Source organism: Lissotriton helveticus, chromosome 2_1 (assembly GCF_964261635.1).
Source record: "Lissotriton helveticus chromosome 2_1, aLisHel1.1, whole genome shotgun sequence".
Taxonomy (NCBI): Eukaryota; Metazoa; Chordata; class Amphibia; order Caudata; family Salamandridae; genus Lissotriton; species Lissotriton helveticus.
The window spans coordinates 157,202,646-157,221,286 of NC_136059.1; the positions used below are offsets into that span (position 1 = coordinate 157,202,646).

The window sequence follows — 18,641 nt, forward strand, 5'->3', positions numbered from 1 at the left end:
TTGCTTTTAACATAGAATATATGATGTTCCAAATGTACTGCTAGGTTTTAATTGTGTTATAAGTCACAGTGCTTTGTTCCATGATACTATATGCTCTGTTTCAGACAGTAGCACTGCATTTCATGAAATTTCATTATTATGATATCTGTGTTTCAACAGGGTTTGTGTATGTAGGTACATGTGCTCAGGACAACTGTATTGTGTAGGAAGACCCTCTAGCCGCTACTTTTGATCTCCTCCTTGTGAGCAGCGACGAAGATGCACATATTAAAAGTGATAAGTTGAGTGGGCCCTGCTTGGGCACTGTAGTGGGAGCTTCCTCCTCCTCCTCCCTTGCCAGTCTGCATGTTTCACGTCAAGGCAGCACAAAACCAAGCGGGGCGCCTACCCTAGGGACTTGCACCGCCTGAAGCTGATGCCAGCACTATCACACGCCTTGAGGCTCATATTTTCACTATTCTCAAGTTCCCATTCGCCCACAAGTTGGGTTTAAGTAATGGCAAAACAGAACCAAAGCACTTAATACAGAAATTAAAAGAATTAAACCAAATTTAGAAAGAAAGATAAACATTAAATAAGAACAATGTCACAAAAATGATCATCCATAGAAGCAAAAATCACAATGAAAACAAAAAGCACAATAGCTGCCTTGAGCTTACAACGTTATATTGCATGTTCATTATAATGTAGCACTCGGGAAGCCGGTGCTTGCTGTTGCAGCGCATGGGCTGGCTGGATTTACCCATGGAGGGTACATGTGGACCCTAGACTAACCCGAACCTGAGGGACTGCATGCAGAGACATTTGGATGCAAAGGCTTCCTCGACAGTGGTGATCAGTAGGAGAGAGAGGGGCGGAAGTGATGCAAGCTGCGAGCTCTCTTGCGGTTAGACTCTTACAGCCCTCCAGCTAATCTCGATTGAGAAGGGCCTTGTTCTCCCTCTGACTCTCTCGAGGGTGTCTACCAAAGATCTACAAGACTGATGCCAGCTGCGAGCAGTCTCTTGGTGGTTAGACTGTTACAGCCCTTCATCTATCAAGATCAAGAATAGTTACCGGCCTAACCTCGGGAATACATTCAAAGTTTCTAGCGCCGAGACGCCTACGGGCAATTGTACGCGCTGTATAAATCTCAAAAATAAATAAATAAATCTAACCTAGGAATGGGACCTCAGCTGCACTTCCTCCATCTTTCTTGAGCGGGTCTCTACCAGAGGTAGCGTACAAGTAAAATGTTTAGGATCATCCTAAGTGGCACTAACTGCTGACACCCGTTGTCGGAGTTTGACGGCCGTCTTTAAGCTTATTTCCAAAAGTTGTCTGCTTTATGTCATTCGTAACCATTTACTGGCAAACCAGCTGCATGATGACGTGAGCTTCTGTTATGCTGCAGAAAGTTCATGTTCTTTCTTTTCTGCGCTTTTACATAGCACGCACTTGAGTCAATGGTACTGGAGCGCTTTACATGAACACTGTCTTACACAAGATCAGATTCATAGCTTTCTTGAGGCACACACAGGGATAGAAGGGATTTCCCCAGAATCACAGGATGTTGAGTCAAGGCCGGCACTTCAACCTGGTTCCCCAGTTGCAAATTCAGCAGCTCTAGCCACCAAGCCACAACCTCGATCACTTGACCAGCTTCTCAGTGGGATGCTGTAGGCTGCTGTTGCACACATTGTTCCCTTATGTCTTCCTTCAGCCCCTCCAATACAAGATGCATTTTTGCAGTACAATCATCGTGGAATTCACCAAGCATACCAGAAGCTGCAGCCGGTTTTGCGAGTTGCACGTTTAGTTACTTTTTTGCAGCCTGTTCTGGTTCTATTCCCTGTCAGTCTGGTGGGATTTCCTCAACCCTGCGTCTAGCTCCGTTCCCACCCACAAGTATCTTCAGTGTTCTTGGTGGCCACACCTAGGAGCATTCCCAACACCTTCACGTGACTTGCAGGCAGGGTTGTCCTACTTTTCACCAGTCTGCTTTCTAGGTTCACTTTGCCCCAATCTAAGTGGCAAACGTGTCTCCACTGGAAGGTTTGTTCTTGTTCAGCTCCATGGAGTCACCCCTGTAATAGTGTGGCGAGGTCTATGCTGGCACTTGCTGCACACCATGAGACCGGTTACTCTTTTAAGTTATCTCTTTTATTGTTCAATGTGCTCTCATCAGCATGCCAGGCAGGATACCAGCCTTGAGCATTCTCACGCAGCATCAAGCAACAATGCTTTGGGCATCTTCATACCCATGACCAAAACATCTGTCAGTACCAGTACTCACAGGAAGATGTAATCTTACCTTTCACAGTGACTTTGTGCTCGCCCGTTCCTGGGTGTGTGAAGAGGTCAATCTGGATGGACACTTCTCCCACTGGGTCATCAACACCAGAGCCTGGGGTGAAGAAACAAATCAGCAAGCATAGATTAAGAGAAGCCACTCAATGCTAATAAATACCAGCACTCTTCCAGTCTGGGGCACTCCCTCACTAAGGAACAGCCGGGTCAGGTGCCTGGACCCCCCCCCCCACATCACTGGGCAAGGCTCATGCAGGGCACACAGCTCTCAAACGCCAAAGAAGGTGCTGTCAGCGCGCTCACAAGAAATCACTATGCACATTACATCTCATAATGCGCTAGACAAAAAGAACAAGTTACTTACCATTAGCAACGCCTTATCTGGTAGAGACTATCTAGGTGCAGATTCCTTACCTTAGAATATTCGTCAGACGTTAGATTGGACCTGGACATTTTCCAGCCGTACCCCCATGTGTGCCAGTAGGAGGAGTTGTTTGGCTCCGCGTTGGCAGTGACATGCACAGTGCCTATATAGGCACCACCCCAGCAAGCTGATATCAGTTTCTTTTCACGACTTTCCACACCAAAGTGAGGAGCCATGAAGAATGCAAACTCACTGGTGTGAACTGCTAAAGCCCTAAGATGGTTGACGCTATGAAATCAGTTAGCAGAGCGGGGAAGTCTGTAACCATCTGCGGCTAGATAGAGCCCCTACCAGATAAGGCGTTATCGAAGGTATGTAACTTGTTCATCAGATAAAGAATTCTAGCCACAGATTCCTTCCCTTAAAATAGATAGCCAAGCAATACCTTCCCAGAGATGGGGCTGTGACATGGATTAGACCAGAAAGTCATATGGGACTAATAGGGCAAAATACCCATCTCACGGTACAGGCAGTAGTGCTTCGTAAATGTGTGCAATGAAGCCCATTCTGCTGCCTGACAGATATACAGGACAGGTGCTCTGCGAGCTAAAATAAAGGTTGTAGCCTTGGCTCTGACAGAATGCGCTCAGAAACCTTCAGGAGGTTGCTTTTTGGTCAATTCGTAGCAGATTTTGATGTAGAACACTATCCATCATGAAATGACCCTCTTCTGCACTGCCTTTCCTTTATTGGCACAACCTACCCCACACAGAGTTGATCATCCATCCATACTCTTTTGTGAGGTCAAAGTAGAATGACAACACTATTCTTGGGTCTAGCTGAAGGAGTCTCTTCTCTCAGAAGGGTGAGGTGGAGCATAAACAATAACAAAAGTGATGGACTGGACTACATGAAAGGAAGTGACACCCTTCAGTAGGAAGGATGCTCTGGTGAAAAGGACGAGTTTGTCTGGGTAGGGGTAGTAAGGTGAGGACAGTGTCTGTGGCTCACTGACCCTCAAGGCAGATGTTATCGCCACTAGAAAGGTACTTTTATGGTAAGGAGCCGGAGAGGGCAGTTGTGTAGCGGCTCAAAGGGAGCCCACATCAAAAAGGTGAGAACCAAGTTGTGGCTCCAGAATGAAAGGTGATGAAGACCTGTGAGAAACATTTACAAGAGGGGATTTGATCCTGAAGACCAGCCGTCTGAAGCTGAATTCGGACAAGATGGAGGTCCTCATCTTCAGCTCCAACCCTTCAGCCTGGGACGACTCCTGGTGGCCGACGGCACTGGGGGCAGCCCCAACACCCACCGACCACGCACGCAACCTGGGAATCCTCCTCGACTCAACGCTCTCAATGACCAAGCAAGTCAACACCGTCTCCTCCTCCTGCTTCAACACCCTACGCATGCTCCGCAAGATCTACAGATGGATCCCGACAGATACAAGAAAGACAGTCACCCAGGCCCTCGTCAGCATCAGACTCCACTACAGAAAAACCCTCTACGCGGGAACCCCAACCAAGCTCATCAAATGACTACAACGCATCCAAAACGCCTCGGCTCGACTGATCCTCGACATACCATGCCACAGCCACATCACCTCCCACCTGAGAAACCTGCACTGGCTCCCTGTCAACAAGAGGATATCCTTCAAGCTCCTCACCCACAAGGCACTCCACAAGACAGGCCCAGCCTACCTCAACAGACGGCTCTCCTTCTACATCCCCAACCGCCAGCTACGCTCCGCCGACCTCTCACTCGCCACCATCCCGCGCATCCGAAGAACAACCACCAGTGGGAGATCCTTCTCCCACCTCGCCACCAAGACATGGAACACCCTCCCACTGAGCCTACAACAGACCTAAGACCTGCTGACCTTCAGGAGGGTACTCAAGACCTGACTGTTCCATCAGTAGCGCCCCCCCCCCACGCCTCCCCCAGCGCCTTGAGACCCTCGCGGGTATGCAGTGCGCTTTACAAATGATTGATTGATTGAGAAGTGATGCTTCTGCCACTATGGTCAGCTCTGCATGGAAAGGAAGAGTGGTCTGCCACAGACCCAACCACAGTTAGTTAGCCACCAGTGCAGTTCCTTCTGAGATCTTGACCATGATTGAGAGATTGCCCTGATAATGTGTCCACTGGAACTTAATGTCCCAATGCAGAGCTCTCATATGCCAACAGGCATGTCTCACAAGAAGGATACAGGTGGCCATGAGGCCCAACAGCCTCAGAGTCAATCTCTCCAAAATCTAGGCTAGAGGCCGAAACATCGGTATCAGAGCCTGAATATTCTGGACTCGCAACACGCGGAGACAGGCCGAAACTGCTCTGTGCCCAGTACAGCTTCAATGGAAGGGAGCGTCTGTGAAGGAGTCAGGTGTTTTTTCGGCACGTTGAGAATGAACCCCAGTGAGTGCAGAAGGTTTTCCATAGTCTGAAGGTGAGAGACAACTGCCTGCGGAGAGACCACCTTCAACAGCCAATCGTTGCGGTACGGTAAGACTGGAACTCCTGACCTCCGCAGATGAGCTGCAAACACTGGCATCAATTTAGCGAACACTCGAGGGACGGAAGTAAGGCCGAAAGAAAGCACGGCAAACTGAAGGTGCTCTTTGCTGACTATGCAATGAAAGTAATGTTTATGGGCAGGTAGGACAGGGATATGAAAATAAGTGTTCTGTAAGCCCAGAGATACCAACTGGTCTCTTGGGTCTGGGGCAAATAGGACTTGCGCGGGCATTTTGAATGTCTCCTTTTTCAGGGAGAGATTGAGAAGGCGTAGGTCTAGAATAGGACAAAGGCCTCTGTTCTTCTTGGGCACCAGAAAGAAGCGGGAATAGCAACCAATTTCTGATACCAGCGCATTCTCTATAGCTATCTTGGCCAAGAGAGCTAACGAACAAGTTACTTACCTTCGGTAACGCTTTTTCTGGTGGATACAGTATCTGCCTGTGGATTTCTCACCTTGTGAATATCTCCCTGCGTCAGCAACATTCGGAAATTCTTTTGTAGCTCTTCACGCCGACGTGGACGACGTCACAGAACGCACAGCTTCGCGTGCGCGGCTCCGCTGACGTCACTAACTCCATAATAGGACTCCGTCGGCGTGATGACATCAGTTCCGCCCTGTTTTCCGTGCCTTCAAAGGCACACGGACGGACCGACAACAGTAGATATACACACAATGTACACAGTACCAAATATTTAAAGATAACACACAAGGTGTGTTGTCAATGCAGGAAAGCAAATATAACAACACATTTCCTTTGACAATAAAATATGTACATTAAAACAATGACACTAATACAGGTATAGAAGAGTGGACAACGGGGAGGCGGGTGGATCAGGTAGGAATCCACAGGCAGATACTGTATCAACCAGAAAAAGCGTTACCGAAGGTAAGTAACTTGTTCTTCTGATGGATATATCTGCCAGTGGATTCCTCACCTTGTGAATAGAGTCCCACAGCAGTCCCCATTCCCGGAGGAGGGTGTCCACACTCCTATACCAGAAAATCCTGGAGGACAGAACGCGCAAAGTGGCCGTCCCTCCTCACTTCAGAATCTAAGCAGTAATGCTTTGCGAAAGTGTGGAGGGAAGCCCAAGTCGCAGCTCTACAAATGCCCCTAGACAAAGCAGATGTAGCAGACCTTGCTCTAGTAGAATGAGCTCTTAAACCTTCAGGAGGTTCCTTACCCGCCAGAGAGTAGCATATCTTGATACACAAGACAATCCATCTTGACAGCATGCGCTTGTGCACCGCCTTGCCTCTTCTGGCTCCAACAAAAACCCACAAAGAGCTGGTCATCCACTCTGAACTCTCTGGTTCTGTCCAAGTAGAAGCTCACCGCCCTCTTAGGGTCCAAGCGGTGAAGTCTCTCTACCTCCTTGGAAGGGTGAGGGGGAGGATATAAGGTAGGAAGGGTAATGGACTGCCGTCGATGGAAGGGAGTTACCACATTAGGCAGAAAAGCCCTGGTCCTGAGAACTATTCGTTCAGCATGAATGGTCAAGAATGGGGGCTTTGAACTAAGAGCTTGAAGCTCACTTACCCTCCTTGCCGAGCTAAGTGCAACTAGGAAGACCGTTTTAAAAGATAACAGTCTCAAGGGACACTTGTGCAAAGGTTCAAAAGGTGAACCCATCAAGAAAGTGAGCACAAGATTCAAGTCCCATTGAGGCACAATAAAGGGAGTAGGAGGAAATGTATTTGTAAGGCCCTTTAGAAACCTTAAAACAATAGGAGATTTAAATAAGGACGGCTGATCAGGCAGACAGAGAAATGCCGACAAGGCCGAAAGATAACCTTTGACCCTAGCTATAGCAAACCCTTGCTGAGCCAGAGAAAGTGCAAACTGAAGTATGTCAGACAATCAAGCCTTTAACGGGTCAATGGACTTCTCCCCAAACCAAGAGACAAATTTAGACCATCTATAAGAGTAGATAGACTTGGTGGAATCACGCCTGGACGATAAAATGACGGTGAGAGACAACTGCCTGCGGCGAGACCACCTTCAACAGCCAATCGTTGAGGTACGGTAAGACTGGAACTCCTGACCTCCGCAGATGAGCTGCAAACATTGGCATCAATTTAGCGAACACTCAAGGGACGGAAGTAAGGCCGAAAGAAAGCACGGCAAACTGAAGGTGCTCTTTGCTGACTATGCAATGCAAGTAATGTTTATGGGCAGGTAGGACAGGGATATGAAAATAAGTGTTCTGTAAGCCCAGAGATACCAACTGGTCTCTTGGGTCTGGGGCAAATAGGACTTGCGCAGGCATTTTGAATGTCTCCTTTTTCAGGGAGAGATTGAGAAGGCGTAGGTCTAGAATAGGACAAAGGCCTCTGTTCTTCTTGGGCGCCAGAAAGAAGCGGGAATAGCAACCAATTTCTGATACCAGAGCCTTCTCTATAGCTATCTTGGCCAAGAGAGCTAACGAACAAGTTACTTACCTTCGGTAACGCTTTTTCTGGTGGATACAGTATCTGCCTGTGGATTTCTCACCTTGTGAATATCCCCTTGCGTCAGCAACATTCGGAAATTCTTTTGTAGCTCTTCACGCCGACGACGTCACAGAATGCACAGCTTCGCGTGCGCGGCTCCGCTGACGTCACTAACTCCATAATAGGACTCTGTCGGCGTGATGACATCAGTTCCGCCCTGTATTCCGTGCCTTCAAAGGCACACAGACGGACCGACAACAGTAGATATACACACAATGTACACAGTACCAAATATTTAAAGATAACACACACAGTGTGTAGTCAATGCAGGAAAGCAAATATAACAACACATTTCCTTTGACAATAAAATATGTACATTAAAACAATGACACTAATACAGGTATAGAAGAGTGGACAACGGGGAGGCGGGTGGATGAGTGAGGAATCCACAGGCAGATACTGTATCAACCAGAAAAAGCGTTACCGAAGGTAAGTAACTTGTTCTTCTGATGGATACATCTGCCAGTGGATTCCTCACCTTGTGAATAGAGTCCCACAGCAGTCTCCATTCCCGGAGGAGGGTGTCCACTCTCCTATACCAGAAAATCCTGGAGGACAGAACGCGCAAAGTGGCCGTCCCTCCTCACTTTAGGAATCTAAGCAGTAATGCTTTGCGAAAGTGTGGAGGGAAGCCCAAGTCGCAGCTCTACAAATGTCATGTACAGGTACACCCCTAGACAAAGCAGATGTAGCAGACCTTGCTCTAGTAGAATGAGCTCTTAAACCTGCAGGAGGTTCCTTACCCGCCAGAGAGTAGCATATCTTGATACACAAGACAATCCATCTTGACAACATGCGCTTGTGCACCGCCTTGCCTCTTCTGGCTCCAACAAAAACCCACAAAGAGCTGGTCATCCACTCTGAACTCTCTGGTTCTGTCCAAGTAGAAGCTCACCGCCCTCTTAGGGTCCAAGCGGTGAAGTCTCTCTACCTCCTTGGAAGGGTGAGGGGGAGGATATAAGGTAGGAAGGGTAATGGACTGCCCTCGATGGAAGGGAGTTACCACCTTAGGCAGAAAAGCCCTGGTCCTGAGAACTATTCGTTCAGCATGAATGGTCAAGAATGGGGGCTTTGAACTAAGAGCTTGAAGCTCACTTACCCTCCTTGCCGAGCTAAGTGCAACTAGGAAGACCGTTTTAAAAGATAACAGTCTCAAGGGACACTTGTGCAAAGGTTCAAAAGGTGAACCCATCAAGAAAGTGAGCACAAGATTCTAGTCTCATTGAGGCACAATAAAGGGAGTAGGAGGAAATGTATTTGTAAGGCCCTTTAGAAACCTTAAAACAATAGGAGATTTAAATAAGGACGGCTGATCAGGCAGACAGAGAAATGCCGACAAGGCCGAAAGATAACCTTTGACCCTAGCTGTAGCAAACCCTTGCTGAGCCAGAGAAAGTGAAAACTGAAGTATGTCAGACAATCGAGCCTTCAAAGGGTCAATGGACTTCTCCCCACACCAAGAGACAAATTTAGACCATCTATAAGAGTAGATAGACTTGGTGGAATCACGCCTGGACGATAAAATGACATCCACACATCATGTGGGAGAGAAAAAGAATTCAGGTTGCCCCGTTCAATCTCCAGGCATGAAGGTGTAAGGTCTGGAGGTGGGGGTGTAGAACCTGCCCCTCCATCTGAGAGAGGAGATCTGCCCTGAGAGGGAGACGGAGCGGCGGGCACGAGGAGAGGTGGAGAAGATCTGTGTACCACACCCTTCTTGGCCAATCCGGGGCGATCAATATGACTTGGGCCCGGTCCTGGCGAACCTTCCTCAGAACCCGAGGAATCAAGGGTATGGGAGGAAACGCGTAAAGGAGTCTTGAGTCCCAACTCAACTGAAACGCATCCCCCAAAGCTCCCTGCATCGGATACTGGAGACCGCAGAAAGACGGGCAGTGAGCATTCTCGTGAGTGGCAAACAGGTCCACCCGAGGAGTTCCCCACGTCCGAAAGATGTGACAAACCACTTCTGGATGAAGCCTCCACTCGTGATCGGCCGAGAACTGCCGACTGAGACTGTCTGCACGCACGTTCAGAACACCGGCCAGATGATTAACCATCAGACAAATCTGATGGTCCTGAACCCAGGATCAAAGACGCAGAGCATCTCTGCAGAGACACTGCGATCCCACCCCTCGCTGCTTGTTGACATACCACATCGCGGTCGCGTTGTTCGTCAGGACCTGAACCGACCGACCGCAAAGGGAAGGGAGGAAGGCCTTGAGCGCCAAACGAATCGCCCGCAATTCCAGGAGGTAGATATGGAGCAACCTTTCCTCTGGACACCAAAGACCCTTGATCTCTAGATCCCCCGGATGAGCACCCCACCCTAGGGTGGATGCATCCGTTATCACTGTGGCCACCGGCGGAGGCAGTTGAAAGGGCTTTCCTTGAGACAGATTGCCTTCCACGCCCCACCAAGACACATCCGCTGCAGCTTCTCTTGAGATCCTCACGGACTCCCTGAGATCTCCGTTGTGTTGATACCACTGCCTGCAGAGGCACCACTGGAGTCCTCATGTGCCAGCGTGCATGGTTGACCAGCAGAATGCAGGAAGCCATCAGACCGAGCAGACGAAGGATCTTCAGGACTGGAACGACTGCTCCATTCTAAAATAAAGGAATCATTTCCTATATGTCGTGAATACTTTGAGGAGGAAGGAATGCCCGACACACAGTTATATCCAGTACAGCACCTATGAACAGGTTACGCTGGGAGGGCACCAGGTGAGATTTGGGCACATTTATCGAAAAGCCCAATCTGTACAACAGCTGAGTTGTGACTTGCAGATGATGGAGCACTTTCTCTGGAGATTCTGCTTTGATCAGCCAATCGTCCAGAAATAGCGGAATACTGGTATCCCTGACCTTCTGAGATTTGCTGCCACCACAGCCATCACCTTGGTGAAGACTCGAGGTGCAGTAGTAAGACCAAACGGAAGGACCGCAAACTGATAATGTTGCGAACTCACCGTGAAACGGAGATACTTCCTGTGCGACTTCAGGATGGGAATGTGGAAATATGCATCCTGCAAGTCGATCAACACCATCCAGTCTTCTTCCAGCAGCGCTTGAAGAACCTGCGCAAAGGTGAGCATCTTGAACTTCTCCTGCTTCAGAAAGAGGTTCAAGATCCTGAGATCCAGGATTGGACAAAGTCTACCATCCTTCTTGGGGATCAGGAAATACCGGTAGTAGCATCCCTGACCCCTTTCCTGCTCCGGAACCGCCTCTATCGCACCTTTTCTTAGTAACGCCAGGACTTCCTCCTGCAGAAGTAGCAGGTGGTCCTCTGAGCAAAACCCTTGGCAAGGAGGGTAATTGGGAGGGAATTCCCGAAAGGGAAGAGCATACCCATTCTCCACGGGATTGAGAACCCAAAGGTCCGATGTGACCGATTCCCAATCTCGAAGAAAATAGGTAAGCCGACCCCCCACAGGACCCGCATGATCCGGAATGGCGGATCTAGGGCTGCTTTGCTGAGGTTGGAGGGGGGTGGGAAGAGGAAGAGGAGGAGGAGGAAGAGGAAGCTTGACTACCTCGAGGACGAGCTCTTTGTCTGCCCCTGTAAGATTTGTACAGCGGATTTTGCTGTTGCTACTGCTGTTGGGGCTGCTTGTAGGCTCGAAAGGAGGACCTTCCAAATCCCCTATACCTTTTACCCACAGTTCCTCTGGACTGTAGACCCAAAGACCTGGCTGTTGCCCTGCTATCTTTGAATCTCTCCAACGCAGCATCAGCCTTTTTCCCAAAAAAGCCCCATCCATCAAAAGGCACATCCATCAAGGCAGCCTGTACATCAGCAGAAAATTCGGAAGACTTCAGCCAAGCTGCTCTTCTGGTGGCAATAGAAGACCCCATGACTCTCGCCACAGAGTCAGCTGTGTCCAACCCACTCTGGATGACTTGCCGAGCAGCTGCTTGAGTATTAACTAGCACCTCATTAAAATTCTGCCTGTCCTCCTCTGGTATTTTAGGAGCCAACTGTTTTACAGAATCCATCAGAACATGGATGTAACACCACCAGAGGCATGTGGCGTTCGTTGACTTGAGAGCCATGCTCGCTGAAGAAAAAACTTTCTTTGCTGCTTGGTCTTGTTTTTTAGATTCTTTGTCTCCAGGCACCTGAGGGAAAGCACCTGCAGATATGGTTAGAGCAGGCAGCCTGTACCACCAAGCTCTCTGGTAAAGGATGAGAAGATACAAAGTCTGGGTCACCAGGAGCAACCCTATATCTTCTTGCGACAGCTTTCGAAACTGCTGGAGCCGTAAGAGGCCTACTCCACACCTCCAAGATTGGGTCTCTCAAAGCTTCATTAACAGGAATCATAGGCTCCACCACTGAAGATGGAGAGTGGAGGACTTCTGTTTGACTTGTACTCCACAGTAGGCAGACTTAAATTCAACAGTTCTGCTGCCTTCTTGATGACCACATGATATGGTGCCACATCTTTAGAAGGAAAAAAGAGATTGCCAACCTCACAATTCTTTTCTCCTCACAATTGAGGAAAACAAACCAAAATTACTAAATAGTTTGTTCCTTATATCCACTTCATAACTTCCCGCCTCAGGACTTAACTCCCCCTTTTTTAGAAAACATCTTTAGAAGGGGCATCTGGGACAGAGGATAATTCCCAATCCGGAGAGCGTTCCAATCCACTAGCCTCCCTTAGGTCATCAAAGAAATCTTCCGATTTTTGCAGCTCACCTTCTTCCAACTCCACTTCTCTGTACCTCTGTTCCTCTAGAAGTCGCTGAGCCTCACGTCTCGACCTCTCATTCGGGAACAGCGTCGGCGGATCCGCAATCGACTCCGATGGAGCCGGAGCCGGCGTCGAGCTCGGAGCCACAGGAACAGGCCGCTGTACTCTAGGTCGAACTGGAACCGGCACCGGTGACGAAGGAATCGGCGTCGAAGACCTTGGCGGGGCCAAGAGATGCCAAGGCGGTGTAGGGGCCAGCATAAATGGCATGAACGGCGCCAGAGCATACGTCTGGGGGACTCCCAGATTAAAGGCCATCGGACCCATGGGACCAACTGGTGCTCCAGAGGGGTACATGGCTCTCGGGAAGACACCATACATAGCATTTAAATACTGTGTAGGGTCTTGTCCCGGACCTGGAAATGGAGGGTATGGACCCACACGCTCCTCTCGAGGAGGCACCGGATTTGTGTCGACTTGTTCCTCGGGTTGGTGAACCGGAGTCGTCGAACCCTCAGGCAAGGGAGCCTCTTCCTCCTATCGAGTTGGAGTTCGAGACGGCGCCGGAGAGGGATTCGACACCGGAGCCGGTGAATGCTCCGGCGACTCCATGAGCGAAGCCTCACCTTCTGGATCCAGAACATCTGGAGAAGGAGATACATCATCCTTACGATGTCTTCTACCTGGCGACTTCGGTCTCGAATACGAATCCTTCCCAGAATGGTGTCGAGATCCGTGCTTCCTCTTCTTATGCTTCTTTTTTGTCAACCTGGAAGCATGCCCTGATGATGACCTCGAAGGCGACCTCGAACGGGACCTCGACCGCCTCGATCGCGACTTCGAGCCCTTCTTGTCCTTTTTACCTTTCATCTTGGCAACCAGGAGCTTCGCCTCTCTTTCACGAAGAGCCTTGGGGTTCATTTTCTTGCAGCATGGACACCCTTGGACATCATGGTCTGAGGACAGGCACCATACGCAATCTTCATGCGGGTCCGTGATTGACATCATTTTCCCGCATTCTCCGCACGGCTTGAATATGGTCTTCTTCGAGGACATCTCGATAGGAGACAAAGAAACAAGAAAACACTGAAAGCAACAAACAGTAACAGAGTTACTCAATAGCTACAGAGGATCCCTCGAAAACCGTTAGCGTCGACGACGTGAAAAAAAGGGACCTGATGTCATCACGCCTACGGAGTCCTATTATGGAGTCAGTGACGTGTGCGAAGCCGTGCATTCTGTGACGTCGTCCACGTCGGCGTGACGAGCTACAAAAGAATTTCCGAATGTTGCTGACGCAGGGGAATATTCACAAGGTGAGGATTCCACTGGCAGATGTATCCATCAGAAACCTCCTGACGTAACAAGGAGTGGTGGTCCTCCGTCAGCTTGTTGGAAGTAGGTGGCATGGGGGTGGAAGGGGCAGGTATTCACAAAGAGGGATTAGCTCCTTTGGACAAGCTGTAAAACCCAACGGTCGGAAGTGATTGACCTCCAGTGGCGCAGGAGATGGTGCATCCTGACTCCCACTGGATACCCATGATGGTTTGGAGGCTGCGATTGCTGGGAGGGGTGGTGGACTGGCTTTACCGCTGGCTGCATGTCGCACGTCTGTGGGAACTGCATCCTTGGCCATGAAAATAGGAAAAGTGGCTGGGATTGCTGCGGGACCATGGAAAGGCCTAAGGACTTGGCCATAGTCTTACTGTCCTTGAAGCGCTCCAGCACTGAGTCCACCTTATCTATGATGAGGAGTTCCATCAATGGGCATGTACATGAGAGAAGCCTGGATATCCCCTAAAAAGCCAGGGGTTCTCAGCCAGGCGTGGCATCTCAGTGCCACCAATGTTGAAACCACTCTACCCAGAGAGTCAGTCGTGTCCAGTTCACATCGGATGGTGAACTTTGCTGAATCTCTGCCATCTGCAATTGCATGTGACAGTATGGCTTGTGATTCCTCCAAGAACACTGTCCGCCCTTGCCCAATCAAATTCCAGATTGTGTGGCTATATCGGCCCAAAAGGCATTTGGTGCTACATGACTGCAATGCTAGGCTGGCGGAAGCGAAAACCCTCTTACCAAAAATGTCCAGCCTCTTGGATTTCCCGTCCGGGCGAAGGGAATGTGTCAGGGTTAACTTGGGATGTGGAGGCTCGGACTACCAGGTTCTCTGGGATGGGGTTCTGGATGAGGAACTTGGGATCCCCTGGATTGGGGCAATGCAGAGGGGCAATTTTCCAATTCACAGATGCCCTTGTGCTGGGCTTTGACTAGTCTTCAAGAAGGACATTAAAAGGGAGTGAGTGTTCTGATGGGGTAACTCCTGAATCAAGCATATCTGTCAAGACATTCATCTTGACTGCCCCGAGGGTAAGTGTTGATTCAAAACCTCAGTCGCTCTCCCTACCACCACAGCAAAGTAAGCTCCCTCCTTCAAAGCCGTTTAAGGAGAGGCCATACAAGTGTCTGGACAGGTGTCCAAACCACTGGTGTGTGCCAATTCTACAAAGCAGTTAGCCTCAATGCCCTCTACAGGGTAGTGTTAACCATAAGGGTTCTCAGACCCCTCCCATTTGCAGCGCAAGACCAGGCCTATTGACAGGATAAGGTACTTGCTCCAACATAAGGGACCAGCCCCCTGTCAGCGCCAGAGGCAGCATCGTACAGTGCCTATCTGACTCAGTGTTGGGAGTTAGGGATGACGATGGGGAGGGCGTAGCCATGCGGTGTAGGAAGCGGAGCAGGCACCAGGGAAGGTTGAGGTGGCTTCACTAGTGCCGTTCCAGATCCATCAATGGATTCAAGGTGACTGACTGGCGCGGGGGGGAGGGGGGGGCAAACTCGCTGGCGAGAGAACAGCAGGGGCCCTTCACAAGCTAGTGGGGTTCGAAGGTGGGAAGGGGTCACTACAGCTCCCGGAAACCCTGGAGGCATAGAGACAACCCAGACACAGGATGTCCCGCAGAGCTAGGCCTCAAATGTCGACGCTTCCTTGTCTTGTTACATGTCTTCGCTGGACATGGTGAAGTTGAAGATCTCTTCGACTCCTTGAGACCGTGGGACCTGCCCTATTTCCACAACGAGCGCCTGGAGTGGCTCCGTGACTGATCTTGGGAACTTCCTATCAACCGAGATCTTGTGCAGCGTACCTAGAGGAGCTTGAGGGACGGCACCCTCAAGGACTTGGGGTGCATGGTGCAGTTGTTGACAAAGGTCTTGCCAACGTGGTCGCACTCCAAGCACCAGAGGTACACAAAATGCGTGTCTGTCGCACAAGTTACTACTTGTGTAACGATATATCTGTAAGAGACATTAGTTAGTGATAGATTCCTAACATTAGAATATCCCCAGGTGTCAAACTGGAGCCGGAAATTTTTTGCGTAGCAGTACCCATGCACGTCGCTAGGCGTCGTCCGTGGCTCCGCGTCCGTCGTCGTGGGCGCCGTGATGACGTCGTCGGAGTACTTAGACGCCGCCTCCGCGTGCTGACGTCAGTTCTTATACACAGCTTTTCCACGCCAGAAACGCAGAGCCATGATAAAAACCAACACTGGTGCCATGAAACTAGGGCCCTGAAAGGGGATGACCTTAACCCTAGATATCGGTTCGCAGAACGGGGAGGATGGGTGGGTCGGTAAAGAATCTATCACTAACTAATGTCTCTTACAGATATATCGTTACACAAGTAGTAACTTGTGCATCTGAAAGAGACATGTTAGTGATAGATTCCTTACCTTAGAATAGATACCCCAGCAATACCAATCCCGGTGGTGGGTCTGCGAACCAAATAATCACACCAGAAAGTCCTGGAGGACGGAACGGCCAAAGAAGCCATCCCTCCGGACTTGGCTGTTCAGGCAGAAGTGTCTTGCGAACGTGTGCAGCGAGGCCCACGTAGCTGCCTGACAAACATCCTGCAAGGGGACTCCCCGGCCCAGGGCAGTAGTAGTCGCCGTGGCCCGAGTGGAATGGGCCCTCAGCCCAACAGGAGGTTCCTTTTTAGCCAAAGAGTAGCATGCCTGGATGCACAACACGATCCACCGAGAGATGGTCTGTTTGTGCACCGCCCGTCCCTTCTTAGCGCCCACGTAACAAACAAAGAGTTGGTCATCCACCCGGAACTGGCATGTGCGATCCAGATAGTATGAGAGCGCACGTTTTGGGTCCAGACGGTGGAGCCTCTCTTCCTCTTTCGAGGGATGCGGAGGCGGAAAGAAGGTGGGCAAGGTGATGGACTGCCCGATGTGGAAGGCTGTGACTACCTTGGGCAGGAAAGAGGGTCTTGTCCTCAACACAACCTTGTCTGGATGGACAGAAAGGAAAGGAGGTTTGGAAGAAAAAACCTGAAGCTCACTCACTCTACTGGCAGAGGTGATGGCAACCAGGAAAGCAGTCTTCAGAGTAAGAAGGCGGAGAGGACAGTTATGAAGTGGCTCAAAGGGAGCGCACATCAGATAAGTAAGTACAAGGTTCAAGTCTCACTGAGGCATCACGAATGGAACAGGAGGGAACATGTGTGTGATGCCCTTCAAAAACCTATATACAATTGGGGACTTGAACAAAGATGGCTGATAAGGTAGCCTTAAGAAGGCGGAAAGGGCAGCAAGGTAGCCCTTGATAGTGCCCAGAGCAGAGTCCTGCTGGGCAAGAGAAAGAAGGAAGAGGAGAACCTCAGAAAGTGGGGCAGAGAGTGGATCCACAGCCTTTGCTGTGCACCACGCCACAAATCTGTTCCACCTGCAGGCGTATACCGACTTTGTAGAGGGACGCCTGGCTGCCAGAATGACATTACGGAGGCAAGTCAAATGGCCTCAACTGTCGCCCTCAATCTCCAAGCATGGAGGTGGAGACTGGACAGGTTCCGGTGGAGGACCGTCCCCTGCTGCTGCGACAGAAGGTCCTCCCGAAGAGGCAGACAAATCGGGGGATCGACAGACATGCTGAGTAGCTCTGGATACCAATATCTTCGTGCCCAGTCAGGAGCCATAAGGATAACCTCGGCCCGGTCGCGCCTGATCTTCTTCAGCACTCTGGGCAGAAGTGGTATAGGCGGAAAGGCATACTATAGACCGCACCTCCACTCGCGACGAAAAGCGTCTCCGAGCGAGTGCCGCCTTGGAAATTCCAACGCGCAGAACTGATGACATTGCGCGTTCTCTTCTGTGGCAAATAGATCTAACCAAGGCTCTCCCCACTGCTGAAAGAGGCCTTGCGCCAAATCCGAGTTCAGACGCCATTCGTGATCCATCATGCACCGACGGCTGAGTTCGTCTGCCAGGTGTTGAACCACCAGGGTCACGCCCTGATGTTCCAGCCAATGCCAGAGGCGCAGAGCCTCCTGGCATAGTGTCCACGACCCAACCCCGCCCTGTTTGTTGCAGTACCACATGGCGGTGGTGTTGTCCGTGAACACCTGCTCTACACTCCCACGGACAGAGGGGAGGAATGCCTTCAGTGCAAGTCGGATCACCCGCAGCTCCAGAAGGTTGATGTGGAGCTGGGACTCCGCCGTAGACCAGAGGCCTCTGATCTCCCTCTCTCCCATGTGCCCTGTGAGAAGTTGGCCTGGTATATGATGTTCACTATTCTAGTGAGCACTTTGCACCAGCTCAAACAACCCTTATAGTGATGGTTGTAAGTCAACCTTATAGACCAGCTATCCTAGAGGTTGCGTGGACAGAACAGTCTTAGGCTAAAAGACTCTTGAGGGCGTGTAAAGCCAGCTGTTTTATCATATGTAACCCCTTGAATATCAAATGAAAGGACACCACACAGGATATATATAAAATATATATGTATTTATTCACTAACACACTCCTCTGAACTCTTTATGAGGTCAGAGGCAAAAGCACATAACAAGTAACACTTAGAAATACTTTAAACAGCACAATTTACAGTTAGGCCCTAGGGGCGCGTAAAACCATATGCTAAGTAAGTGGTAAGGACCACAACTTTGGAAAGGGAAAGGCCTAGGGCCTAGAGGATCGCTGGGGCTACACTATCTGACCCTTAGGTTAGGAGTAGGATGCCCACAGGCGGCGCGTGCAGAGTCAGTACTCTCACGCGAGAGTCAATAGAAGGTCAATAGGAACGTAAAAAGGTAAGTAATGACGTTTTAGGACACATCCGGTCTAACTAGGATTACACAACTAGCAAAACTGGACACTAGGATAGTCAATCCCTACAGGAGCACCGAAGTACTCGCGTTACCTCACCCACGGGCTGCGGGTGCATAGGTGTCGAAGTGTGTCGGGTTTTCTCGTCGTTTCCTATG

The 18,641-nt window shown here is 50.0% G+C and overlaps 1 protein-coding gene across 7 annotated transcripts in view; it reads right to left on the reverse strand.

The window, feature by feature from the left end:
• UNC13B (unc-13 homolog B) overlaps positions 1–18,641 on the reverse strand; it is a 3,555,093-nt gene that overhangs the window by 51,857 nt on the left and 3,484,595 nt on the right. For all 7 annotated transcript variants that reach the window (XM_078674667.1, XM_078674666.1, XM_078674664.1 and 4 more), the window contains one exon: positions 2,294–2,386. In XM_078674667.1, coding sequence (XP_078530793.1) covers positions 2,294–2,386 — 93 coding nt within the window. The remainder of the gene's footprint in view (positions 1–2,293; positions 2,387–18,641) is intronic.